This window comes from Aspergillus novofumigatus (genome assembly GCF_002847465.1).
Source record: "Aspergillus novofumigatus IBT 16806 chromosome Unknown P174scaffold_12, whole genome shotgun sequence".
Lineage (NCBI taxonomy): Eukaryota > Fungi > Ascomycota > Eurotiomycetes > Eurotiales > Aspergillaceae > Aspergillus > Aspergillus novofumigatus.
In genome coordinates this window covers 353,918-378,757 of record NW_020194285.1, presented here as the reverse complement: position 1 = coordinate 378,757, position 24,840 = coordinate 353,918, and the positions used below count along the sequence as shown (strand labels likewise).

At 50.5% G+C, this 24,840-nt stretch overlaps 9 protein-coding genes across 9 annotated transcripts; 3 read left to right on the top strand and 6 right to left on the bottom strand.

Moving 5' to 3' along the window:
- Positions 1-3,471: 3,471 nt before the first annotated feature.
- P174DRAFT_425793 (putative C2H2 finger domain protein) lies at positions 3,472-5,219 on the top strand (the record flags this gene model as incomplete). The annotated part of the gene is made up of 3 exons (XM_024825322.1): positions 3,472-4,202; positions 4,255-4,533; positions 4,586-5,219. The coding sequence occupies 3 exons, from the start codon at positions 3,472-3,474 to the stop codon at positions 5,217-5,219; spliced, it is 1,644 nt and encodes a 547-aa protein (XP_024677372.1).
- Positions 5,220-5,959: 740 nt separating this feature from the next.
- P174DRAFT_415034 (putative RNA polymerase II Elongator complex associated protein Kti12) lies at positions 5,960-7,587 on the bottom strand. The gene is made up of 3 exons (XM_024824411.1): positions 7,556-7,587; positions 7,145-7,489; positions 5,960-7,088 (listed from the first exon to the last, which is right to left on the bottom strand). The coding sequence occupies exons 1-3, from the start codon at positions 7,559-7,561 to the stop codon at positions 6,159-6,161; spliced, it is 1,281 nt and encodes a 426-aa protein (XP_024677371.1). The 5' UTR covers positions 7,562-7,587; the 3' UTR covers positions 5,960-6,158.
- Positions 7,588-7,770: 183 nt separating this feature from the next.
- On the bottom strand, positions 7,771-8,910 carry efm7 (putative nicotinamide N-methyltransferase Nnt1). Its single transcript, XM_024828543.1, has 3 exons — positions 8,629-8,910; positions 7,981-8,541; positions 7,771-7,932 (listed from the first exon to the last, which is right to left on the bottom strand). The coding sequence occupies exons 1-3, from the start codon at positions 8,779-8,781 to the stop codon at positions 7,867-7,869; spliced, it is 780 nt and encodes a 259-aa protein (XP_024677370.1). The 5' UTR covers positions 8,782-8,910; the 3' UTR covers positions 7,771-7,866.
- Positions 8,911-9,170: 260 nt separating this feature from the next.
- On the top strand, positions 9,171-10,298 carry P174DRAFT_446281 (uncharacterized protein). Its single transcript, XM_024828542.1, has one exon. It carries the CDS (start codon positions 9,653-9,655, stop codon positions 10,052-10,054), a length of 402 nt encoding a protein of 133 aa, XP_024677369.1. The 5' UTR covers positions 9,171-9,652; the 3' UTR covers positions 10,055-10,298.
- An 880-nt stretch (positions 10,299-11,178) lies between these two features.
- On the bottom strand, positions 11,179-11,798 carry P174DRAFT_464958 (uncharacterized protein; the record flags this gene model as incomplete). Its single annotated transcript, XM_024830482.1, has 2 exons — positions 11,179-11,669; positions 11,690-11,798. 2 exons carry the CDS (start codon positions 11,796-11,798, stop codon positions 11,179-11,181), a joined length of 600 nt encoding a protein of 199 aa, XP_024677368.1.
- Positions 11,799-13,449: 1,651 nt separating this feature from the next.
- Positions 13,450-15,415, bottom strand: P174DRAFT_446278 (caspase family protein). Its single transcript, XM_024828541.1, has 8 exons — positions 15,117-15,415; positions 14,928-15,058; positions 14,495-14,863; positions 14,400-14,444; positions 14,276-14,351; positions 14,133-14,229; positions 13,862-14,082; positions 13,450-13,793 (listed from the first exon to the last, which is right to left on the bottom strand). The coding sequence occupies exons 1-8, from the start codon at positions 15,206-15,208 to the stop codon at positions 13,583-13,585; spliced, it is 1,242 nt and encodes a 413-aa protein (XP_024677367.1). The 5' UTR covers positions 15,209-15,415; the 3' UTR covers positions 13,450-13,582.
- A 3,570-nt stretch (positions 15,416-18,985) lies between these two features.
- Positions 18,986-21,501, top strand: fbx15 (F-box domain protein). Its single transcript, XM_024828540.1, has 3 exons — positions 18,986-19,636; positions 19,689-21,018; positions 21,075-21,501. Exons 1-3 carry the CDS (start codon positions 19,478-19,480, stop codon positions 21,494-21,496), a joined length of 1,911 nt encoding a protein of 636 aa, XP_024677366.1. The 5' UTR covers positions 18,986-19,477; the 3' UTR covers positions 21,497-21,501.
- A 358-nt stretch (positions 21,502-21,859) lies between these two features.
- Positions 21,860-22,673, bottom strand: P174DRAFT_516376 (uncharacterized protein; the record flags this gene model as incomplete). Its single annotated transcript, XM_024832324.1, has 4 exons — positions 21,860-21,901; positions 21,955-22,112; positions 22,135-22,360; positions 22,575-22,673. 4 exons carry the CDS (start codon positions 22,671-22,673, stop codon positions 21,860-21,862), a joined length of 525 nt encoding a protein of 174 aa, XP_024677365.1.
- A 1,485-nt stretch (positions 22,674-24,158) lies between these two features.
- P174DRAFT_464953 (uncharacterized protein) lies at positions 24,159-24,673 on the bottom strand (the record flags this gene model as incomplete). Its single annotated transcript, XM_024830481.1, has 3 exons — positions 24,159-24,326; positions 24,394-24,593; positions 24,631-24,673. 3 exons carry the CDS (start codon positions 24,671-24,673, stop codon positions 24,159-24,161), a joined length of 411 nt encoding a protein of 136 aa, XP_024677364.1.
- Between the last annotated feature and the right edge of the window lie 167 nt (positions 24,674-24,840).

Genomic DNA, 24,840 nt, shown 5'->3' with positions numbered 1-24,840 from the left:
TACGAGAACCAAGGTAGCACTGGCACGAAGCCACTATGTTCCCGAAGCTTATGGAGATCCCGATTAGATAATAGAGGGCAAAGCAAACAGTGCAAATTATCACGTGATGCCTCGCTTCAAAACCGCGTCTTCCCACAGAGCAAAGAAAGTTCCCTTCTTACTCCGTACATGGTCCAACATCAACCTCAACAATCTCAAAAACGCTTGTGGCATCTATCAGTCCAATGGATGGCGACAAGATTGCCGTATAGCTGTTCGGCCTGTGCCTTGATGCAGGCACAGTCGTTTGTACTTACAGTGCTCAGAAATCGGGTCATATCGGTGCCTGCCTTCTGACGACTCAGCGTCCAAATCACAAGGTAAGCGCTTTTTTTATTTTCAAAAAACCAATTTTTCTTTTCATGAGAATTGTCTCGAAAGTGCCCCACTATGTTCTCCCTCAATCTGAGCCGGACGGGATGATGCAAGGACCTATTGTGTCCTTGATATGATGATCACCATTACCAATAAGCATAGTTCAACTGAAATCTTCGGATTGCTGAACGACAACCTTCTACCATCTTTCACCCTATCTGATAAATCTCCCGTCTGCGCTGCTCATACTGTTCATGTTTCTCAAGAGAGGATTGATTTTTTTTGATGAGTTGCTAATAATTCTCGTCAACAGGTGCGAAAAAATAAAAAAAAAAATAGTCGTAGATAAAAATGAAGGGCCAGGCTCCCTCCGACTCCAGTCCCCTCATGCATTGCTGCCCAACCTGGACGGATTACGCTGCAGCCCAAACCAGTAGGAAGTGGATTCTCTAATCTGACGATGCACGGTCGTAGATAAATGCACTCTGCTCACCCTTCAGTATCCTGTTTGCGCTCTCTGACAGCGGTTTTAATGTTTCTTCGCAGGCTGAGCAGCAGGAGCAGCAAATTACTGCACATAGTGAGGCTGCAAGAGGGGTGAAACTGCCAGCTACCCCCTGGTAACCTGCAGAGGAAGATAGTTATCCTAGTTCCCCGATGCGTAGGAAAATTTGACGTGTTGCCATCTCATCCAAACGATGAGTTTCTGACATTTCGGCGATGTTCACGAGGGAAAGTGGGGCACAAGAGTAAAGGAGGAGCTGATAGTAGTCTGGCTGATCAGCGTGTTCCATCAGCCGCCTTTCACTGGCTGTGGGCTGATCAGGGACGGCATCAGCGACTATTCACAATGCCGTATCCTCTCGCTTGTAGCCTTGTGACCTTGTCGCTGGATCTGACTCGCCCTCTCGCATGAGTCGCATCATATTAATTCTATGATGTTCCGCTCCATGTGAGGCAGATTGAGGGAAATCTTGGAAGGCTCCCGCAATCTCGCCCTGCACGAGATAAATGGCGGGAGACGCTCTCATCCAATCGACTCCGTAGTGCGTCAGGTTTGTTCGAGAAGGAATCGGCGGATGATGCAAGTCTGCAGCCCTCGGACTGGCACATGGCCAATAGAAACAGCCATCGCAAATGGAGCAGGCCTTTTAAACCTCCGCTTCACCGCTACATATTGAATTTCCGAATATCCCAATAATAAGAATGCCAAAATTACTCCGAAAAAAGGACAATTGAGCGGGAAATGAATATGATACATCCACTTTTGGAGACGCGAGTGTCTCTGCCACGTCAAAAAACCGCAATGATTGACAGCAGAAAGGGGAACTATTGGCAGATGGCACTACCATCGTCACCACTTGGCGCTGCGCCAGCTGCATCCGAAATCACGCCCTCTTCTTGCAGGATCGAATCATCGGCCTGGATAGTGCCAGTGAGGCAGTTGGCTGCTGCAGGATCCCAGGCCGACCGCACGCTTGGACGGTCAGTTTCGTTGCTTTTGCCCACTTTGCTTGCCCCTCTCCTGATCGCGTCTCCTGAGTCCCCGAACAGGACGAGGTCTAAAAAGGCCGTTGATCCCCCTCGAGCCCAATTTTCTTGATCTTCTCTTTTCTGATCTCATCATTCTCATCTTCAGCTTCAGACTTGGCAGCCGACTTCCATTTTGATACCCCAGGCTTTCAAGAATCTGCATCTCTTCTCTCTGATTCGCTGTCAAATCGACTCTTAAAATCAGTACTAGTTCATACAATACTGCCAATCTCGCTTTGAAGGCTTAGTTGTTCTCGTTCTCGTTCTTCTCCGATACTGCGCAAGCTTCCAAACCCTGGATCTTGGAAAGAAGAAAACCATTACCCTGGCTTCAAACAACCCAGACTGCCTTTTGGAATACATACCACCTCCCGGATAGGATCTGCTTTCACTGTTGTTTCTGTTTTTGTCCATACTCCCAGGCTTAAGTCTGAACAAATCATCGACAGATAACAGGTAGACCCCTCAATTGTTTCCTTGTCATTCCCTTTTTCTTTATTTCCTTTTCTCCCCACTTTGACCTGGCCATTCTGCGACAAATCTGGACCGCTTTCACAACTACATGCCTCCCCGACTTGGACTCCCTGGACTTACTTCCCTTGCTGCTGGATTTCACTGTCACATGACAGTCTTATGAATAATGACTCCCGCTGGACTACAAACGTCTACAGCAACCGCTGTCAGACTGGACACTCAAGTGTTGCTTAATGTTGCACACTTGCACATCACTTACTATGGCCTTCGTCGTTTTGCTTTGCCCTACTATGGACTTCTCACTTCAATCCTGGAGAGAGACTTGGATTTTAAGTTGACCTCGGAGCCTTCATCTTTGCCTTGGAGAACTTCACTGGACTTTGCCTGACCTACCTTGGATGACTTGAATGATGCTCTATGAACTCCGTTCTTCGCTGGACCTCTGGATCTCTTGAATAGTGCCTCAGGAATCACATACTCTCGGAGTCGACCTTTATGGGGCCATCAAGTTACCTGAACTCCGGATTTACCCGCTCTCAGTTCATTGTAGTCTCAGCAACAAAGACTTCCTCTGGATAACAGCACCGACATGAACAGGCCACCCGCAGGATAGATCCGACGACGTGTAGCATTAGCTAAACGTCATTCCTTTTGAATTTGCAGCTGTCGAGCTTTTCACTCTTCTCGGTGGCCATGATCATCACGCGGGAACAACGACTTTCGCCTAAGTGGACTCGCCATCGACCATTACCAGGTGCCCTTGTTCTGACGATTTTTTACGGCCGACTTCCAAGCAACGTCTGCAAAATGGCTAAACTGGCGCTTCAGGACATCGACTGGATCTTTAGGATGGACTATTGATTTCTATTTTATCTGCAATGTGTTATACTATAACGTTCGTGAATGAAAGTGGATTACTGACTTCAATTGTCTTTCAGTCTAGTGCTTGTCTTTGATTGCTTTCCAGTCATAGCTGGGCCTATAAAACACAATGTCTTGCAGTGTCAAGAATGACCCCGAGCGGGTTTCTCTGTCCCAGTCAGCTTTGCAAAACATGGACCAGATCTCTCAGACCAGACAGCCCCAAGGAATCTCAAATATGGCCCCAGAATGATCCAGGATGATGAACTCTCAAGCCAGGATAACTTCTCATTGTGCTCCAGTACACATCATGGCCATGGAACTCCTCACGACCTGAAATGGGCTTTGCATGATGCCGATGCATTTGACCACAGCGTTATCTCATCGAGCAAACCTGAAACTCCTGAGGTGCAACTGCTTTCTTTCTCTTTGTCTCAGCAGCTTTTGCCTACCACCGTTGGACCAAGCGATGTTATCTACCAGTCAGGATCCGATTTTCAGGATATTGGGGACCGCAATGACCTGGACTTCTCGCACGCACATGACTTCAGTCATTATTCTTCCCTTGTGGATTTTGCCGCATATGATAATGATACCTATGGCCAGAATGGGACCCAGCCCTGCACTCCTGATGATGCTCTTTCCGTTGGACACAGTTCTCATGCTGAAGATTGCCACATGGTCACCACCAATGAATGGAACTCCATTCTAGCAGACACCAGAAACTACCAGCCTTCTTCCATGGATCACATCCCAAGCAACCTTTTCCAGCCAATGCCTGTTTCTCCCCCTTTGACCGAAGCAAGCAATGATGTTTCCGTGACCACCTCTTGCTCCCACTCAGGATACCCAACTTTTATGACCCACGAAGAAGCCATGTTGAAGGATGTCACTGCCACGCCACTTGGGAATCAGGGAATCAATTTGGGAGATCCTCTCTTCCCTCTCACGCCGCCTCTTAGTGAGCAGGATCCAAACAGGTGAGTTCTTTGCATAATGTTTGATGTAAGGCAAATATTGATTCGTTTGCAGAACTATCAGGCCTACCAAGAATGCTCGCAGACCTGCCTTGCAGACATCATCACCATCATCCCAGGCCCAGGTCAAGCAGGAACAGGAATTCTTCCCACCGCTCCCTGCGAGAGAGCCCTCTCGGCAGAGGTCCAAGGAGAACACGGAGTTGCGGAACCCTCGCGACCATCCATATTATTCCTACCCCACCCACAGTGATGGAAAGTATTACTGCCCCTTCGCCAACGGAGAGAAGTCTTGCAATCACCCCCGACTACGCAGAAATGCGCTTACCAGTGAGTGTGAACCGGCTATTCTGCTCTAGTGTTCAAATCGCTAATAAATCAACCAGCAAATACCTTGATTCCCACCTGAAGCCCTACCGTTGCAAGGTCCCTGCCTGCATGGAGGCTCAGCTGCAGTTCTCATCCAATGCCTGTCTGTTCCGACACGAGCGTGAGGCCCATGGATTCCACGGTCACGGTGACAACCCTCACCTTTGCCTGTTCGAAGGATGCGACAGATCCGTCCCTGGATATGGATTTCCCCGTAGATGGAACCTCTTCGACCACATGCGTCGTGTTCACGACTACGCCTCTTCCGAGAGACCTAGCTCTCCGGAACACTCTCCCTCTGGCGTTTCTGCTCCTAAGAAGAAGGAGGCAAGCGGACGCAAGCGGAGAGTTACTGGTGCATCTGGTGCGCAGACAATGAAGCGGACCAGATCCACGCACTCTCAGAACAGCACCTTGAAGGCTCTCCAGCAGACCGCAAGCCACCAAGGCCAGCGGCTCCAGAATGCCGAGCGGAACTACTACAACTGCCGCGCTCGCTTGCTCGAGGAACTCAGCAATATCACCCCTCAGGATTCCTCCATGCACGACAAGGTCAATGCCAGCCTTCAGGAATTAATCACTCTGGGACTGAACTACCGTCACATCGAAGCTAGCCAGACTTCTTCCCTTCCCAACGGACTTCCGGCATGAATGCGCTCCTGGATCTGAGTTCCTTCGTTTTTGACTTCTTCCCCTTTGAGGACTCCTTTTCGGAGATCAACGGTCTATCTTGACCTCTCAGTGCCCGGGAGGCTAGTTCCACGCATGGATAAATCACAGACACGCCCCGGAAAGCTTTCCACTGTGGCCATTGGATTTGCTGTTTGTGTCCCAAGGATTCTTTTCCATGCTCAAGAGTTTTCGCAGTGCTCGCCATACCTCCATTGGTATCGGTGCGTCTTGCTTAGAGAGCTCTTTCTTTGAACAGACTACTGGACCCATATCGGGCCAGTAGCACCGCAGTGTCAAACTTGCTTGACGCGCGGCTGTCTCGCCACAAGCCCAACGGCCAGCTTCCTGTGGAGCCAGAGCCAGAGATGACACAGGTCATCAGGGCAGAGACAGGCTCTCGTCGCTTCCTTATTTCCTTCCAAAATTTCCTTACCAGGGTACTTGGATTCCCTCTTTTTTTGTATAACAGCTTTTTGTATTCGTGGTGATGGGGTGGGCTCTCCGCTGCCCAGCACTTTCGGTGGCTGCTGGTCTTGACAAAATTAAAAGTCGGGCAAGCTTTTGTGTATGGAAACATTGTGGTCTTTTTTTCGGTTACTCAGCTTAGACTTTTTGTTTATTGTTTTATGTTTGTTTTGAGCTTGGCTTTTTACTTTGATTTCGATGTGGATAAAGTCTTGAATCAAAAGTCAATATTACAATTCTCTTATTGACATTATCCTCTTCATTGCATTAGAAATAAGCCACCAGTTCGTAATGACAATAATTTACTGTCTATCTCTATATCCAGATCATTAGTCGTCACGATATCATCCAACTAAACGACTTTTCTATGGACCAAAGCCAACAAGCTATGCAATGCGATAAACAACCCAGAATCAAACCGCGCAGAATCTTGAAGAGAAACGAATTCAGCTTTTAAACTCCGCTCTCCCCTGCAAATTCCGCATTCAGGAATCTCACAAACGCATCTCCCACCTGGTCAGGCGCCAGCCCGCCCTTGACAGCCGACGCATGGTTCACCCCAACATACGCCCGATTCAGTCCGATCCACTGCCTCCGCAGACGCTGCAGACGCGGTAAAGCAAGGATACCGCCTGCACCGGCAAGCTCGTCCGTCGTACCTGACGTGGCCACGTGGGCCGGGATGAAGATAGGCGCCGATGCCTCGGGGACGGGGATTGCGATGCCGCGGGCGTCAGGACTCTGGGCTAGCGCTGCCTCGGCGGAGGGGTTGGTGAGTGTGTAGGAGCGGATTGCGGTGACGATGGCGGAGGTGCATTTTTCCATAGCGTAGAGTGCGGAGGAGTCCGTTGCGGTGGGTTGGACGGTTGCCTGGTGGGGTTTGATCTTGGGGCGGTGGAGCGCAGCGGTGCGCGGGGTGCGTGCTGTGGTGGAGGTGTTGATGCTAGCCGTGTCGGAGAGGAGAGCGCTGGATGTGAGGGCACTTGTGAGCGATGTGACGGGTGTTTCGGCGTCGGTGGAGGTGGATGGATGCGGGATGCCGGTTAGGGCGGTCCAGATCTCGGCGACGGGGGGTTCAGGGTCGCTCCATGGGACGATGAAGAGGGGTTTGTCCCAGCGGCTGTGGGTGCTGGGTTCTTCGTAGCGGAAGATTAGGTTCTTGAGAAGGTCGGGAGGGTATGGTTCTTCGGTGTCTTCGGTAGTGGGAGAGGGGACATCGGTTTGCCTGGTGCGTTGCGCTTCGACTTGTAGGTCTGCTTCTGTCGGCGATGCTTCCTTCGACTCGTTGTCATGCGATTCAGACTTTTCCTGTTGTGCGTCCCGACGACGTATCCTGGCTTCGTTGTTCGCGATGCATTGATCGACTGGTGTCCCGACGTGTACCTTCAACATCCCAAATCAGCCTTCGCCGAAAGACCGGAGTTAAATTGTAAACTTACGACACAAGATGTCGTCCCCAGCGCCTTCGCCTCGCACCAAAGCTGATATCTATACCCCTTGATGTAATTCATCCCATCAAGAATCACGAAACTATCTCGGCCCAAGGCGCGCTTGGCCCGCGCATATGCGATTCCGCGAGCCTCCTTTTCCGTCCTCGCATGGTCATATACGGTCCTTGGATGCGAGGGATCATGCGCCGGGACAATGTGTATCTTGTATCGAGGTCTCGAGGCGGGGATAGCGCCGGATTTGAAGAGCTCATCTTGCGTCGCCTCGAGGAGCGAGGCGAGCTGTTGGGCGCGGTACGAGAGACCGGAGCAGGGATAGCCTGAGAGGACGATGAGCTGTCATTCATTTAGAATTAGCTTCGTTTGATAAGGATATTGGAAACCTAGAGCAGTAAGACTTACCGGCATTATGACAACAGTGGATGAGGGATGTGGCACAGTGTTTGGCGGAGACTTTTTCTTCGCGGGGCTGATGCGGGCGGCATGTGACTTGGAAGTCTGATGTCTCTGGCTGCTCGAATTGATGGACGTAGACCTAACAACTTATGTGGATATGATTACTTGAGAGCACGAGAGCATTCTAGACTCTATCGATCAATTTAAATGCAGATAAGATTGTTCGCATGCCACTAGGCCAATCATTCTACGGGTATGGGTTCATCAAGGTCATTAATCGCCAAGGTATATACACTTTTTAGTTTTCACACCCCCTGTCAATTCAGTTGATCGGGAGCCCACCGGATCTCATATCCGAATACCGTCCTACGAAGTAATTCATCCTGCAGCCTTGTCAGCAAACGCATTATGAGAGAGACGGTCGAACCTACACCAGGGTCGTTCTCAAACAAGACCTTATCCATGACCTTCTCGAAGATCTTGGTGACCTGAAACCCGCTCTGTTCTGCCAATGGAAAGAAAGTCTGGTTCCTGGGAAGAAGCCAGGGCTGGTAAGGTGTAAAGACCACCAACGCGACGGAGTCCTTGGATTTCTTCAGTGCCTTCTGCATGACCTTGATCAGATTGGGGTGCTCGCGATAACTGTACACCACGTCGGCCATGATCAGAAGGTCGAAACTGTTTGAGCCCTCGGGGAGATACGCCGTCAATGGTTCAACCGGATCACCCCATTTGTATCCATCAGCGTAAAGGGACGACGAGCTGGGAATGATGGGCGCTGAGAGCGAGGCATTGTATCGCATGTTCTCGACCAGGTCCGGATCAGGGTAATCGGTCATGACGACGGTACGAGCTCCTTTGACTGCGCTAACGATGCTCGGGACACCTGCCGCAGCTCCAATCTCCAAGACATCTTTCCCCTCGACAAGGGCGCTAGCTTTCTCTTCTATGTATGTGGCGCTCGTCCGGCCGGCGTTCCACAGCAGATCACCCTCCAAAGACGGTCAGTCGGCGAAAGCAGAAGATTGAGGTATCAACAATTGCAAAGCAGAGTATTGGGAGGTTCAGCGTGTTCGTACGTAGAGAGGATGGCTGCCGACAAGGCGCACGCGCACCGTCTGGCCGGTGAGCATCTGGTGCTCTGCGAAGGTGGGTTCTTTCTCAGGAGGGTAGAACCCTTCGGGGTCCTTGAAGATGTCCCCGAAGCCCACGAAATCTTCTTCATTTGCCATTGTGCAATGGAGTTTCGAGGGAAATGGATGAAATGAAGCAATGGCAAGAGGACATCACATGGCGCAGTCCAATCGCAACAATTTCGCTGTCACTGATAAATTCTCTATCGGTGATGGTGGGGTAACTTCCATAATTAGACTAGTGCAAGTCTTTGTCACATGAGATCACGTGAAACTGTATCCACAAAGCTGCCGAGGCTTCCTCGAATACGATACCGTACAGCAATTTCGCAGGGGTACCTGCATACGACGCTGAAAACCCCGCATACGGAGACGCGGAGATACGCGCCGGGAATAAATCGGGTAACTTTCGCTATTGTGTTTTTCTCCAGAGATTCTGGAAAGAAATTATCCTCCTCATCGACGGATGATCATAAATGGGTGACGATAGTCGCTGTGGATCCTGTGCATAGTTTAGTCCTCTTAATCAAGCATAGACTGCATCTACCAAGTCAGCGACTTGTTAGAGTTCATAAGTACATACTCTCTCTTCTCTTCGTCTTTACTGGCATCTCTGGGCCAGGTTCATACCAGCGTCATCACCGGTTCAAATACCTTTTTTTCCTCCAGTTTCCTATCGGACGTCATTCCGCAGTATATCTGGGTAAGCCCCCACGTGTTGCGACATTGACCGGCCGATGATTATTTTCTTCCTCTCTTCTTTCACTTCACAACACTTTCACCATCACCTCCACCATCACGTCATTTTATCAGTGCTAACCAATACAGCACTGCCGCACTAGCCAGTCTATTCTCAATCAGCCCATATCCTCAAGTCCAACACTGCACCCCGCTCCTCCGACCTTATTCATCCTTCGCCGGCAAAACTTGGACGACTTGATCTTCAAGTAACTCCATTCTGACCACCATCATGGACAACTCTACCCGCACTCTGCACTCCATAACCCGCAGCAGCACCCAAGGCTCCAACTCCTCCATACCATCCTCGTCAGTCACACTAGGCTACACGCCCTCAGCGATGGCAGCCCAACCGCAGAACCTCCTATCTTCAAGTACAAACCAGACGCAATTCGGAGCGAGCGAGCAACTACAACAACAAGCACAACAGAACCACAACCAGACCTCTTCTTCCACCGAGTCTGCGAACACGGCGCCCCCGCCCCAGCAGCTGATATCTACCCCACCAGGTCACCAGCTCGGGGGTCCGTTAGCAACAGCCCCTTTTCTACGAGACTTTAGTCTCGTCGCCGAAGCAGCGAAACGAGCGCAGATGTCTGTCGTGCTGCGGGATTTGGAGAGCGTCACTCTATAGAGCTCTGGGTCGGAGCGGTGATCGCTTTCCTTTCACAGCTATGGGTGCGGTGCAATTGGCTGATGGTGGTCTTGGACATCGGGCTCGGGCGTGCAGGACAGGGATTTCAAGTTGGGCTGATATTTTATTGGAGTTTACAGTTACCTACATCAAGGACTGCGGCGGGATGGGTTGGATTGGCGTTAGACTTGCACAGTTACACAGATATACCATTCACTTTGACTAAATCAATAAAGAACTCAATCCTTTTTTTAAGAACAAGAGGCCCTTCCGTCTCAACTTCTGCTTCGAGCCAGCGACCGATCTGCGGAGGACCAGTTGGAGTACCCCGTATCCCGTACTTCGTATAGACCGAGGCCTTCGGTTAAATTCACGGCTGAATGCGAATGCCAATGTAACCCAGCAGACTGCCCTCGACAACCTCATACTCATTAATACCTAAAATGATAAAATTCCAGCATAAAAACTCTTTTTTTCCACCAACGAAAAGGAAAGAAAACCACGCGCGAACCAATCTGCTCCGCCCGCCCTCCATACCAGGGAAAAATTGATAAAGAAGCCGAGCAGCGATTGGTGAGATTTCACCCTCTAGCATACTTGAGGCTTGCCTAGGGGCACCCGAGCAGCGCTTATCCTAATCGCTAGTAGCTACCTTAGTGGAAACTGATAACGGATTGAAACCCAGGTATTGTTTGGTGATTGGTGCGGTTTTTGAGTGGCTGAATTATCACATGCATCAAGCCATTATTTTGGGAGGGGGAGACCAAGGTGATTTATTAAGCTTGAGGGTATAAGTTAGCTATTGCTATAGCTATACTCTTACTACTAAGCTATATACATATATTTGATTTTGATGACAGAAGGGAAGATATGCAGCGCCAAAGACAGTCTATTATTGTTGAACACCAACACCAATACCAGCACCAAACGCCAAGCTATGCGAATAACGATGAATATATGCCTTGACCAAAGAGACTTTTATCGAAGACTGAAAGGGATTGGTTGAACGTTGCGAAAATGCAGGCTAGAATAGCCGTCGCGATTGAGGATACGGTCGCATCGAACGGAAATATATGGTTGAGGACGGAGACCGATGGAATGGTCTGAAAGCCGAGACCGAGTTACTACATGTTCGTCGACGACCCGATCAAGTTCGGCTGCGAGATGCTCGAGAGCTGCGCCGGCGAAGCCCTCTTCCTCCTCGACCCGAACCGGAAAGTCGACAGTCGGCGACTCAGCCCTCTTGTGGGCGGGGCCCAATTATCGAAGGAGAGGATGGAGAGGGGTCTCGAGCGCGGTGGGCCAGACGCCGTGATGGGACGCTGATCGGGATGTAGTGCTCCGTCTGCGTCTGCGCCTGACGGCCCAGCGGCCGTATCGAACATCAGCATTGACTGGCGTCGGCTCCGGATCTTGCTGGCCATGTTGTTTGGGTCCAATTGCAGGGAAAAGTCCTCCTTGATGTCGTCGAGGGCGTGCGAGAAGCGGCAGAGGAGGCGTGGTTTCTCGTAGATGGAGGGCTCGCGCTGTTCGAGGCCGTACAGCTGCAGCGGGGTGGAGTCGGGCGAGTCTGCTCGCAATGGGGTGGAATAGTAGCGGTGGATTTTGGGGATGTCTCTTCGCGTTCGGCGACACTGGGGACGGGGAGTGAGAAGACGGGGTTGTTGATGTTGTGGCTGGAGAGGGAGACGGGGCTGTCGGGGTACGATTCCCTCGAAGAATCTGTTGCGGAGGATGTTGACATTTTGCTTCTGAGATATGGCGGTGTTGATGATGTTGATGATGTTGATGAGGATGTTTATTATTGATGCTGCCCTTGAGTGTAGGACCGAAGATTGCGGATGAAGGGACCGCTCAGGAAACACCACACAGGCTTTCCTCGCCAGTTGCAGCTTCACTCGTGAGTTGCCTGGGACGTGTCCCAGTGGGAGAGACGTGGATGAACGAGCAGTAATAACTGGCCATCGGTCTCAGAGAGAAGAGAAGCTAAGTGGAAAGAGTGGAACTATGGAGTCACCAGTCTCTACGGTCCGTCTACGTCCGAAGTCGTACATGTTTGTTTTCAAGAGTCTGCAGACTCCAGCAGCATTGCCCGGGTTTGCGCAGTCGCACGACAGAGTACTGTACTCCAGCCATCCCCTCCTGCCCCCAGTCTTCTTTCTGATTCTTCCCCTCACAGCATACGTGGACTTGAAACAGCGTATACCCTTCGCATACTGGGTAAACACTCCGAAATAGAATATCTAACCCACAAACCGAGCCGATTCCGATAACAAACCCGCTTAGAGAGCCTGCTCGGACAACATTCAACGTGCCAGATGACGCGGCAGTTGAGGCCACTGCCAGAAATATCTCAAGCAGCGATTGGGCTTGCATCAGCAAATTGAAAGATCGAAACTCTTCATGGCTTGATCTCTGATTCTCAATTTTCAACCCATGTCTTAGGTACATGTACGTATGTGCACTCCTGCATCCATGGTCCGCAGCCATGGCTACGGGCTGTTCCACAGGTCTTCCGTACCTGTGGAGACTTTCTGTCGGCTGTAGTCGGCTCCGTGCAATCAAGGGATGGAATAATAACACGGTGAAAGTGCAGCTCCACCACCAAATATCCATGCGAAACATGTGCATATTAGAATGGAGTAGGTACAGAGCATGAATACTCGCCAGATATGAGCAGAATACTCGGTTTGCAACTCTGCATATGCATCAATGCCAAGTCCGATCATAAAAATAGAGATCAGCCACCGTGCAGGTGAAACATGGTGTCAGCCTGTCAGCCACTCCACTCCGCTATTGCTGCTAGCCCACGACATTACTTTTCTGCCAGTATTGATTGAATTTGAAATAAATATCACCGGGAGGTTGGATGCTACAACTCCTCGGTGGCAGTGGGCAAAAATATTATGGCTGTGGTGGATTTGTTTCCTTCAACTGTCAAGGTCATTTGAGCAACCGGTCAGAGACTCGAAGCCACCTTCAACTCCTGGTTTGGCTTAGTAAAGCTGAGCACCCAACCTTCAGTGACTGACCAGTCGGAATAGGTTGTAGGCAGTACTGTGCCACTAAGAATTTCAGAGTCAAATGGGTTCGCGCTACTTCGTATATGTACGAGATTCGTAATAAGTCCAAAATGTCATTGAAACCTCGCAGGGAATGCGATGGAGGTCAGAGTGGGACATAGGACATGGGCCATGAGCATTCTGTGCTTTGGCTCGGGTCTGCTAGTCACTTTCGTCTATGCTTGAAGAAAGGCATTCTAGGAATTCGAGTCCAATCTGACGATTTATTACATCTTTGTCACTTCGTTATGCTCCATATGCTGGGTATCTAAACAGACTGTCACCGGCTTTTCGATCGCACGGCATGAACCCACGATATAATTTGATAGCCTGTCTGAACGCTAGCCACATACAATAAAGTCGATGGAACCCCTGCTATCAAAAGGTCACAGTCATATCATCCATCAATCATAATTCATATCCCCGAGTATCATTCACATCACAAAAAGGAGGTTCACATCTGTTGCTACGTTAGTTCGCAAATCAATGTTGTACAAGTTGACCCACCTAGTGGATGGCTGCAGCTCAGCTGCGGCTTCTGTGTGTATTTCCCCTCGAGCTCTGCTCGAATCGAGTTCAGTAGCTGCAGATAGCTCTGATTCGGCCACTGTCTCAAGGACTTGATGAAAGCCCAGCTCAAAGCACCACGAGCTTCTCCGTCCTGGAATGTGTCCGCTCTAGGAAAAAGACCGTCAGCTCAGCAAAGACACGAGGCCAGTAAATAAATGACATCAAGAGCACTCACGACGTCTGTGTGTCCTTGGAACCAGAAAACATGACCACATCTGCCGGAGATGTCTTGGTCATCACCGTCCGCTGACGTGCGGAGTCGCCTTTTGCGGCCTTTTTGAGAAACCCAATCGCCGTCATCGCGACTCCGCTCAGATCCCCTTTCCCGTATGAGCTAATGGCGCTGAACAGGTCCTGTGCTGCTTCTTTGGCGAGGTTTGGTTCTTTCAAGATGCCCTGCAGAGGTTAGCATGGTGTTTGTCGAGCTTCAGAGGGTCTAAGCCAACCTGAGTCGAATAGACGTATGGCAAATCCAGAGCTGTTCCCGAATGACACGAGTCGAATATCACCGTCAACCGAACACCCGGACGCAACGGCCGAACCCTGCGTTGGTGAGTATTAAGCTATTAACCAGAGGAAAGAGGCTAACATTATGTTGTGCATTTCATCATCCACAATGTGGCCCGCAACCCGATAGTCGACAGGGTAGATGACGTCGTCATAGCCTTGATTCTGTTAGTTTCTCGCCCAACCTTAGACACCAGGCGACCAACCGTCCTCTTCGTCACCATCGAGATCAGGAGTTCGCCCGCCATGTCCTAAACCCATCAGTTATCGCCTCACAGATCGCAAACACACAACCACCCACCTGAGAAATGAAGGAAAAGCGAGTCGTTTGGCTGCGCATCTTTGACCAGCCACTGCATTGCACGCAGTATATTCGCCTTGGTAGGAATGCTCAGTGGATTCTTCTGGTCGTCGGTTAGAATAACCATGTCCTCCCGCCGATACCCGTACCGTTCATGGAGGAAAGTCGACATGTTAGTGACGTCGTTGATGCATCCGCGAAGCTGATTCGGCTGTCCGAAATAATTGATTCCGATCAGTAGGGCTCTGCGCCGCCCTGTGCATGCTGAGTACTGGAAGCGGTAGTGGGAAGGTGCTCCGTTGCCGAATTGCTGCGCCTCGAGGGGCGGGCGTGGAGGGAGCCTCGGCGCACTCCATGACTGCGTGTGACCTGCGTTGGGTTAGTTGTGTGCGTACTCACTCCGGTTTGACAAGCAGGGAAAATGGTAACTCACCATGATGAGGATGCTGGTACGGAGATGGCGAGTGGGGAGGCGGCGTGGGGTAGGGCGATGGGTAACTCCGATGGGCAGGAGGAGGAAATGTATGCGCTGGAGGAGGGCCTTGAGGCGGATACGGTGGATATCTGGAAATCGTCAATCACGAAGGCATCAATGCATATGGTGTCGCGAAAGGAAACCTACTGGTAAGGCTGAGGAGGAGGCCACTGCTGCTGCGGAGGGGGGTAGCCACCAGACCGACCCGGGGGTGGAGGAGCCGAGTGACGGTGGTACATCAATTGATTAATCTACTGTTGAGGGAACTCGCTGAGCGCCGACCGCAACGGATACAAAAAAATGGTTGAGGCCAGCAGTCGGATGACCCGAGGACAATTGACTAGTGAACTGGTATAGTCGTATGGGTGAGCTGAATCAACAACAACAAAACCCAGAGTTGCACCACAAGTCAGATCCGGAAACAGATTCCAATAAGGAGGGAAAGTTGAAGTTTAGATAAGAACTAACTAGCAGCTTGGACAAATCATGATACTTAAACCTGTGTGATTATTGAACAATGACCCCAGGCACTAAGGCCGTCAGGGCTGGCTGATAGTGGAGAAGGCTGCACAACAGTCCATCGCTGCCATTTGCTCGCAGATCTTGACAGTGCGGGACATGGCACGAGGCACTACACATAGGGCAGAGAGGTATGCATGGTTTGCCGTTTTGATTTCTTGACAATATGAACCTCTTAAGTTTATCATTAGGCCCTCTTTCTTATACGCTTGCATCAGGGTTATTGCGCAGTTGTGTTGTTTTGAATGGTAAGTGTTCGTCATCATCATCAACAACCACATCACCACGCTTCTCTACGAGGTTTTCCTCGAAACGTCAGAGCCTGAGTGGACCACTGTCAAGACTAACCTAGGGCACTTTTAACTCGGGCGTGACTGGCCCGCTCCGCCATACTTGATACAGACATCGGTGCAGATCGATCATGGACTGAAATCATCAAGTGCTCACTTGACATCCAGACCTGTTCAATGCTATCCCCGAACCCTTTACTTTTGGCCCACACATTTAGATTTTCAACTTACTCGGTATCCTCTATTACTCGGATTGTTCTGCTCATGTTGAATGCACAATCTCCCCGATAGGAAAGAGCGCCCTGACCGGCACCATCCATTCCGGGCAATGTTTCGGAACACTCGGTTCATTTAGGCATCTACATTCTTTAGCCGTTGGCTTCTAGACGATTCTAAGAACATAGTCGCAAATTATGAGCCGTTTTCTATACGGCAAATGCTGATTTGTTGAAATCTGATCTTAGGCCTTAGAAGGATTCTTGGTTTCCCCACAGAGCGGATTCGTTGACTCGTAGGGCTGAAAGAAATTCGGCAACGACGGCAAGAGATAGGGATATCAGATCTGTCCAGAGATCTTAACCCAAGTGAAATAGATGGGCGGCGATGTAGGCTATCATCTACTGTGGATGGGCATGCACCTGACATCGAAGAAACGATAAATCAGCTTATAGAGGCTGTAACACCCTTTGGTGCTGTATCCAGCTAAGAACTTGGCAAATGGTCCCGGATGGATGGCGTCTGTATACTCCCTGGAACTTTGAGGATAAATGGATATCTTCGATGCCGATACAGGACTCGCCTGCGGATCCTTGTTGTTGCTTGCTTTTACAGTCGTTGTTTGGCCACGATTGAGTTTGCAATTCTCTTTTGTCAAGATGAGCGATTGAAAGGTATTTGCATATCGTTCCAGACATTGGACCCCGACGACAACTTCCGCCAGGAAACCTGAAATGTAATTCTCTTATGATCTGCTTATGCAGTAAGCCAATAAAAGACCGACTTCTTTTCGAATTTCATCAAAAGAACAGTCAGGTAGATTGTTCTCTAGCTTGTAATTCCAAGTCAACGAAGGGGCCGGGTTCTCATGACCTATTTCGGCTCGAGCTTGCGTGTGAGCTCAAGTTTCGTGAAACTCTGAAGAGTTACATTATTCATTGTCTATTGTCCGGAGATAGTCTCCTTTGGTATTCCGTGCTCGTCAGAAACATTGCCAGCATTTCACGCGCAAGACAGACATGCAAGACGTCTTTCCTCTGCCATGCAATTTTGAAGCTTGAAAAAGATCGTCGAAATTGTGAGGACGTGAACTGTGTCGCACTGCCATGAAGACGGATTCCATCAAGTTGTCAAGCAAGAGGACACCATTGATTCGACCCATCGTGACCACGGGTGAGTGTCATGGAGGCCGCTATCGGCAACAAGGCTGTTGAGGTCCAGGTGGACCTGTCGCCGGGATGCGTGCATTGGTTTAATTATAGACGCTGATGATAGGGGACAAAGTGGCCAATAGTTTGACTGGCCGTGCGTTGCACCGGGGCGATAATCTGAGCATCGAACCCAGGCAACACTATTTGCTCAAAGTGGTCATCTTATCTGTTAGCGCTGACACATGATGCCCTGCTTACTGCTTACTGCACTGCTGACCAGTAAACTCCGTGGCACGTCCAATGCCACGGCCGGACTTCGAGGAGCTATCAAAGCTGTTCCTGATCCCCAAGTCCAGACACCCCGCATCGTGATCGACCGAGAGCACACAATCACATATTCTTGGCTCTGAGCATGATTTCGTCGGGGAGTTTTCTACTGGTGGGACTCGGAAGCGTAACAAGCCCCGGCCGGCCATCAGCAATCATGCATCATGCTTGGTCCCGTCCGTACCATGATATCGACAAGGGACATATGGGGAGAGCATTCCGATTGGATACAATTCGACTGTACCTCAGCCTTTCCAACCTCGAGACCTTGATTCCCCAGCCTCGTGCCCGCCTTGTCTGGCGTGCCTGTTTGATCATCGTTTCGGACCTTTGGAGGCGCGAGGCAGTGCAAAAGCGGGGGCCAGACCCTCAGGAACTCACGGACGGGACGACAAGGCTGGCGATTCGAGGCCTCGAAAGTCCCACACAAAGTGCTCGCTTCGATGGTTGACAAATGATGGAGAATTTGAGATATCAGACGTGTTTGATAGCACAGGATTTGGTAGATCCTGCATACTGTCCAGTTGGCGGGTCGGCTGCCTTAAAAACGAGGCCATGGTTGGGTTTTGGGCGCAGGCGGCGAGCTTTCAATGCTGGCCAGCCACCAAAAGGCACGACCAAGAGTTGAGTCCTTTGTGATGAACCATATTCTGGTCACGATAATCATCACGGGTCGGTAATCAAAGAGAAACCCGATTCAGAGTGGGTTAGTAGTCCAGACACTCGAAAGGTGGCTAGAAAGTTTGAGACCGAAACTCCCCCTCTTTAGGCAGCCAATAACTCCGGGGTCTACAAAATAAACGGAGTATTGAGGCTCGGCAAGTCGTGGCTCTTTAGTCGGTCACTTGACAAAAGGAAGATGAGCGAATTTGCTCGTTTCTTTTCCGGATTGGGTGAATATTGATCATGGATACGATGATGATGGAATCTTGGAATTTTCCACGAGACTAGCAGCTTCGGAAGTCCGTAGGTCAGTTCCTTCTCGAGTGTTCCCCTTGCATTGACACTAGCAGGTCTGGAAATTGCCACTTTGAGCCTCATCGCAATCCACAAAGGAGTAATTTTTGGCGGCGGCACTCCGGAATCGGTGAGGGACCGAGGTGGTCTTGGATAGGTCTCACTTGGTCTTCCGCATCATTTACTGGAGATAAGGAATCGACCATTAGAGAGCTGTCATTTGTAAATATTTTTAGCTCCCGTAAATGTGCTGCTGAGGTGACACAAATTGTAGCACGAACTCGGTGGAAACATTATCATGGCTTGGGACTTGTTTCAATGGAGAGCCCCCATTTTGGGGGTGGAATGCAAGGACAGAAAGCGATTGGAAAGCCTCGTCAATAACAACACTAGTTAGAAAATGCCACACAGGAATGGGCATTGGGAGTCTTGGCCCGATTCCTCCGTGGGAATTGCGGCTCTGCAGTGGCCACTACTGGACCATTGGATGCTGTTATGCTCACCCATGATGACCCGTCTGAAGATAACTGCGCGTGGCTTTGATCAGCATTCGTGCCGCCCAGACCCTCTTGTGGTGTTGTGGCTGACTGGCAAGGTGTGATCTTTTTTTTATTTTGCTTTCTGAGGCAAAGACAGCCTTTCTTTTTCTTTTCGAAAACAGTTAGACTGCTCTCCTGAGCTCCTTAGAAGCTAGCTCGACCCATGGGAATCCTGATGGAATCCATATTCAATAATCCACGCGTCATCCAGTGGGCCAATCCTACCCAAATGAACAAAGCTCTCCAAAGCTTATACCGAGCCTCAACCAGGAGGCTCAAATCACGGTCTTCATATATTCGACAAATCTCTCAGTGTGTGACATCCAAGATGGATGACTGTGTCTCCACCGTTGGAGATAGTCATTATCCTTTACTGTTCGCACCACCATCACTGTCATCACATCATCACCACGTATTTTAACTACAGCATCATTACCTTCCATCGCTTTGTTATTTGATATATTATCCATGCTCTGTTGGAGCTATCATCCCTTCCTCTCGCTTTGGACATGACCGACATGAGCAAGAACCTGGACTCCATCCCATATGATGTGTTCTACCAGATCGCCTCGGGGTTGGATTGCCACGACTTTATCCATCTCAGTCGAGTCAACCAGGCTCTCAACACGTTGATGCGAAATGAGTCCATTGCGAGAAAGACAATCGAGGTGTGTATTTTCTCGCAAGTGCAGAACAAGGCAGCATTTTAACATGGTTTAGAACCACCTGCTTCATTCCAACGAGGGGCGGGAAGCGGACAGAACTAGAACTGGGTATCGTAGAGCAGTTGGCCGTCTGTTTGACATCAAGGAAGCTTTCGCCACAGCTCAGCCGTATTCAGCCTCGGTTCTTGCATACGGGTCGGCCTTTTTGTATAACCAAGGCTCCCTCTGCTACATCTACGACAACAAGATTCGTGCCTTGGATGTGCATGGGGTCGGTCAAGTAGAGCAGGTTTTGAACGTTCACAATGTTCTCTCTCGCGCGATCCCAGGCTGCGATCCAGCGCGACATACGATCCAGATATCGCTCCTGCACTACCGTGACGGGATTCTGGCATTTCTGGTCGAGATTGGAGAGGTGCGGGAGGCTTGGCTTCTTGCGGTAGATATGCGCAGGAAGACAGACTGCAGGACCGGCCGATTACGTCTCCGCACGCCGCTTCAGTCCACACGACGACTTTTCGTCCGACATAGCAGGTCCTACCTTTACTACGGTACCCAGTCTGCACTGAGTCATTATGGCTATCCGCAGTGGGCGGTCCATTGCGTGGATTTAGCTACTGGACAACACATAACTGAGAAACCTGTCGAGCTGCACAATTTTGTTGGCAATGAAATCGGTCAGACTGTCTGCTTTGAGGTGCATCAGGACCATCTGTATGCCGTGTCGACCCTGGTAGACTTTGAAGAAGAAGAAGTCGACTGGACCTCCTTGTACATGTGGATCTGTCTGCCCCCTCGCGGGAATACGGGCTCGGTGACGCCCAGGACCGAGTGGCGTCGACAGCATCGCGAAGGCCCAATCAATGACACATGGTCGGACCTTTCACTTCGAGAGGATGAAGCGACCAACCAGCTCCTTATCCTGGAATGTCGCCGCGAATGGCGCAACGGAGGCAGCGATAATTGCCGGACTTACTACATGCAGCCTCTCCCGTCGCCTGCAGAGATCTCTCGGAGTAAGCGACCGGCCAACCACCCACCATGCAGCTCGATAGCTGCTGAGTTGCCAGACGAGCCCTTAACCAAGACACTAGATTCGTCGAACAAGGCAATCTACGAGAGACCCCGGAAAAGGCTGCGCAGACACTACCACCCGGAATATCCATTGGACGATCAAGACAACCACGACGGCGACACCCCATACCAACGGCGCGACTTCATCCTGGCCAAAACTAAGTTCCGCACTTACAACCTTTCGGCCTCGACATTCGTCGACCTCGTCAATGACCCCTACCCAGCATCACCAGGAGGCAGCCACATCCCCCACGATCGCCTCCGCCTTCGGACAGTCTCCCGCAAACGCAAGAGCCCTATCGACGAGGCAAGTAACACCCTCCACAAACCAGAATTCACCGACGACGACGGCAACCCCATCGAACAGAGCGAGGAGCGGTTCACCTCCCGCGGAATCCACATATGGCCGCCCGACAACGGCCCCCGGAACTAACCCAGCTGCTCTGCCCGTCCCACCGCATCGGCAAAATCCAAGCGGTCGCAGACGAGCGCTCGATTATTTACTCCATTGACCAGGAAGGACTGAGCGGCGGTAACCAAGCCATCATACTCATCAACTTTGATCCTGTCATCAGACATCCAGGCCTGAAACGTCTTACTCCGGACTCGGACGTCCGGCCTTGGGGGCCCAACGGTGATCACGCAACCGGAATCAGGCCTCCACGCCAGCAGGAGCGGACAATGCTACAGACACCCGTCAGCACAGCGAGGACGAACCAGGCGGTGCCATCTGTCCGGGAGGAGCCGGCTATGTATCTAAGCATTAATCATGGATATTGGCTTCGGTGACCGATCCGTCCTCTCTAGTCGCAGTTGTCTGTAATCAATCAAATAAACAAAGCTATCTGATCAGTCGTAAGCCCCCAACTGGTTGGTCATGTCGTATTCGCACTAGTCACTGTGCAACTAAGACCTGTAATTGAAGGAATACGAGGCGTACCCACTTAACCTTTTTCTCTCGTATGTGCAAAAGCACGGGATTCAATCATTTTAACTTCGAGACTGGTACTGAGTCATTCGTCTGCATATTGAGCAAGAGCTAAGCCGATCTGGACATTGCACTTCTTGTAGTAGGTGGCCTGACAAGGCAGCTAGGGCGGAGCTCGCACGACTGATTATTTGTCTTGGTGCAGTCGGCAATTACTCCGTACTTCATTCCTTCTGTCTAGCCTCTCTACCGGCATCAATGGATATCTACATAAGTACCCTGAATTATACATTATTACATAACCTGTCGTTTTGCTGACCCCAATATCCAGTCTATTTTGCATCCCTGTTGCTGTCCAACTCCGATACCAGCTCTGTTTGCCTAGTCGCCAGCTCCGCCGGATGAGGTTGATATACAACGTGCGGGGGATATTGATGCTGATATTGACCTGTCGCCTGCGCTCCGGTCGCCGGCATACTCTCCAGACGGGCATACTTACATTGCCGACGCTCCCACAGAGCCCAGGCGATTGATGCCAGAGTAATGACACCCAATGGCACACCAACCCCTACTCCGATGGCAACGTCGTGGGACGAGGGTGAGGAGCTATTCCCTGTTGGTGTTGGACAGGTGTTATTGGTCATCGACGAAGCGTTCACGTAACCGGCGAGAGCTGCTACACCCGGTATCACTGCCCCGGTTTCGATAGTGAAGGGATCACCGTCCTGTCATTTATTGTCCACCACGGATCCGCAGCAATATTTGGGGTTTGTTGTGTCGTAGCCCATGTTGACGATCGGGTAGCCGCTTTTTCGATTGAAGTCCGCTAGATGGCGTGGTCAGCTTGATGTACCCACAAGTGGCTTCAAAATGTCGAGCAATAGGGAATTAACGTACAGCATGGAGCATAACACGCTGGTCCCCAGTTTATATCCGTACAGCTTCCACGCGAGAGGGTATTTGGATGAGAGCCCTGCAAATAGCACAAGCCATCTGATAGGCAGATATCTTGCTTGTTGCAGCAGTTTGAGGTTCCATTTGCTCGACAAGGCACATCATCCGGTGCTTCGCTTCTGTCGAGATTATAGCAAGTCGCGCTGGCTGGGTTGACTCGTGCGCAGAGTAGCATTAGGCACAGAGGTAATGTACCCGTGAGTGTGAGTCTCATCGTGCCGGTCGACTTGTTTGAGTCTGAGGTCGAACGGGAGAGTCGGTCAAAACTCAATTGCGAAACACGACGCAAATATAGCCATAGACAAGTCCTGCTTCCAGGACTGCCTTGACGCAAACTTGCGAAAAATTATCAAGGGCCTGGTGGGCGGATTCGGTCGACAGGACGTATCTCGGAGCTAGGTGAAGCTTCGACCACCACCTTCGCCAGCGTATCTTGCCCTTGTTGATGCAGAAGATTATCGACAAGAGAAGGCGAACCAGTGCGCCGCCTGGGCTGACGAGGCAAAGCACGTTGAGGTGTCACAGCCCACAATAAAAGGAGCCAACAATCAGCACCAAGCCCGTGCAAATCCCGCGACTTCAGATTCGGTGATTGTGCTTGAATATCAGTTCGGCAGTTCGGCATTGACTCAGCCACTCTACAATCCCTGTGTCGGTCAACTGATTGGGGCAATCTGTATTGGCCCCCAAATTGCCCAAACCGGTCTACAGTCTGTGCACTCTGCACACCTGGCAGACTGCAAAGGCTGGTGACAATGTCGCATTACTGAGAGGCAGCAATTGTGCTCCGAGTCAGGAATCGAGTTTGTGTTGTTAAGTGCTGGTACTTGAGATGACATAATCGAAGCTCGAAGTCGAGTAAACGCAAGAGATCAGCCCCTGAAAGATAGCAAAGTCACACAGGACTGCAGATATTGACATGTCAGATCATCGCAGCCAGAAGTCGCCCCCGACTGGAAGGCCGGCAGTCAGGATGTTATTGTGGACCAAGTGTCCAAGGGGAGAAAGAGTGAAAAGATCAACGGTGATCAGCTGCCAGAAACAGAATTGTATTAGTGCCTCAGGCAACACAATTTTATCACCACTATCATGGTCTAGAGTCTAGATAAAGAGCATGCCAGCAAGCTATTTCGCAAGATTACCAGATTACTTTCGGATGGATCTACTGTTACTCTGGAAAATCGAAATTCAAGAATTTATTGGAGCTCATTCAACTAGACGATAGGAATAAACCACATCCGACAAGGTCAAGATGATGCCTGGTTCTAGTCCAAGACTGTCTCTGGCTTCCTCCGTCTGTCATCGACAACTAGAAGCCTCCTCCAACGACATGGATTAATGCTCAATCTAGAGCTTGCAACTGTGCGTCTTCCTGCGGCGGCAACAGAACCCAGTCAGCTTCCTATACGCTACAACCAATCTCAAATCGTACTTACCACTAAGCTCTTCCCAGTTCAAGCATCCTGCACATAGCAAGTGGCATCCTCATCATAGCAAGGCAAACCGCGGCCCCAGGACCTAGTATCCGCTTGCAGTCGCAACATCAGGCTGCTGCGTCTACCCTCCTCATCAGCAAGCAACGTACATCGTCCACCAAAAAGCAAGGCAACAAACCGCATACGGAACCGCAATAGCAGTAATATGCACCTGGGCAGATCCACTCACAGGCTCACACATCATGCGGACGGAGTCAACAAACGAGATGATCGGGCCGACGGGGAATTCTGGGCCGCAGATCTGTCACAGTAAGCTTAGCTTCCATTTATCGTGACGGGAAGCATGTAGCTTTAAGCAGCGAACTTACCACCAACTGCATAACATACTCATCCGCATTCTCCAACCCATCAATGTCAAGCGGAACCATCCCGTACGGCGTTATCTTGCATTCGATACAGGCGGATAGAACACGGGTCGTGGAATCGAGGAGATGGAGGCGCTCGCAGTGGGAGTTTATCTCGACCCAGAGCTGGCGGAGTTCGCCGTAGAACTTTATTTTGCGGTTGGCTGTTAGTTTTGTCTATCTGAACATTTGGGATGAGACGAGAGCTTACGTTGATGGTGACGGAGGAGGTAGTAGTAGCCATTCTCTCTCTTGAGGGTTGCTGAAGGCACGTGATGTGTGCCTGTGGTGTTGGATGGAGAGGGATGACGTAGATGGGGGTGAGAGGGGTAGGAGATGAGCGAAAGTAGAGTGAATCTTGCATTGTTTACTAGGGGTGGATATGACATGGGGTAGTGAATGTTGTTCTAA

Excerpts from the sequence above, each read along its gene's own strand:
- P174DRAFT_415034 (XM_024824411.1), bottom strand. Across the intron at positions 7,089-7,144 it reads TGGGGACGACATCTTGTGTC|GTACACGTCGGGACACCAGT; the intron begins GTAAGTTTACAA and ends GGGATGTTGAAG.
- efm7 (XM_024828543.1), bottom strand. The coding sequence starts at position 8,781 with ATGGCAAATGAAGAAGATTTCGTGGGCTTCGGGGACATCTTCAAGGAC. Across the intron at positions 8,542-8,628 it reads TCGGCAGCCATCCTCTCTAC|GGTGATCTGCTGTGGAACGC; the intron begins GTACGAACACGC and ends CCGTCTTTGGAG. Across the intron at positions 7,933-7,980 it reads TGTTTGAGAACGACCCTGGT|GATGAATTACTTCGTAGGAC; the intron begins GTAGGTTCGACC and ends ACAAGGCTGCAG.
- P174DRAFT_446281 (XM_024828542.1), top strand. The coding sequence starts at position 9,653 with ATGGACAACTCTACCCGCACTCTGCACTCCATAACCCGCAGCAGCACC.
- P174DRAFT_446278 (XM_024828541.1), bottom strand. The coding sequence starts at position 15,208 with ATGTACCACCGTCACTCGGCTCCTCCACCCCCGGGTCGGTCTGGTGGC. Across the intron at positions 14,352-14,399 it reads CGATGGTGACGAAGAGGACG|GCTATGACGACGTCATCTAC; the intron begins GTTGGTCGCCTG and ends AACAGAATCAAG. Across the intron at positions 14,083-14,132 it reads CATACGTCTATTCGACTCAG|GGCATCTTGAAAGAACCAAA; the intron begins GTTGGCTTAGAC and ends TAACCTCTGCAG.
- fbx15 (XM_024828540.1), top strand. The coding sequence starts at position 19,478 with ATGACCGACATGAGCAAGAACCTGGACTCCATCCCATATGATGTGTTC. Across the intron at positions 19,637-19,688 it reads TTGCGAGAAAGACAATCGAG|AACCACCTGCTTCATTCCAA; the intron begins GTGTGTATTTTC and ends AACATGGTTTAG. Across the intron at positions 21,019-21,074 it reads GAGCCCTATCGACGAGGCAA|AGCGAGGAGCGGTTCACCTC; the intron begins GTAACACCCTCC and ends CCCATCGAACAG.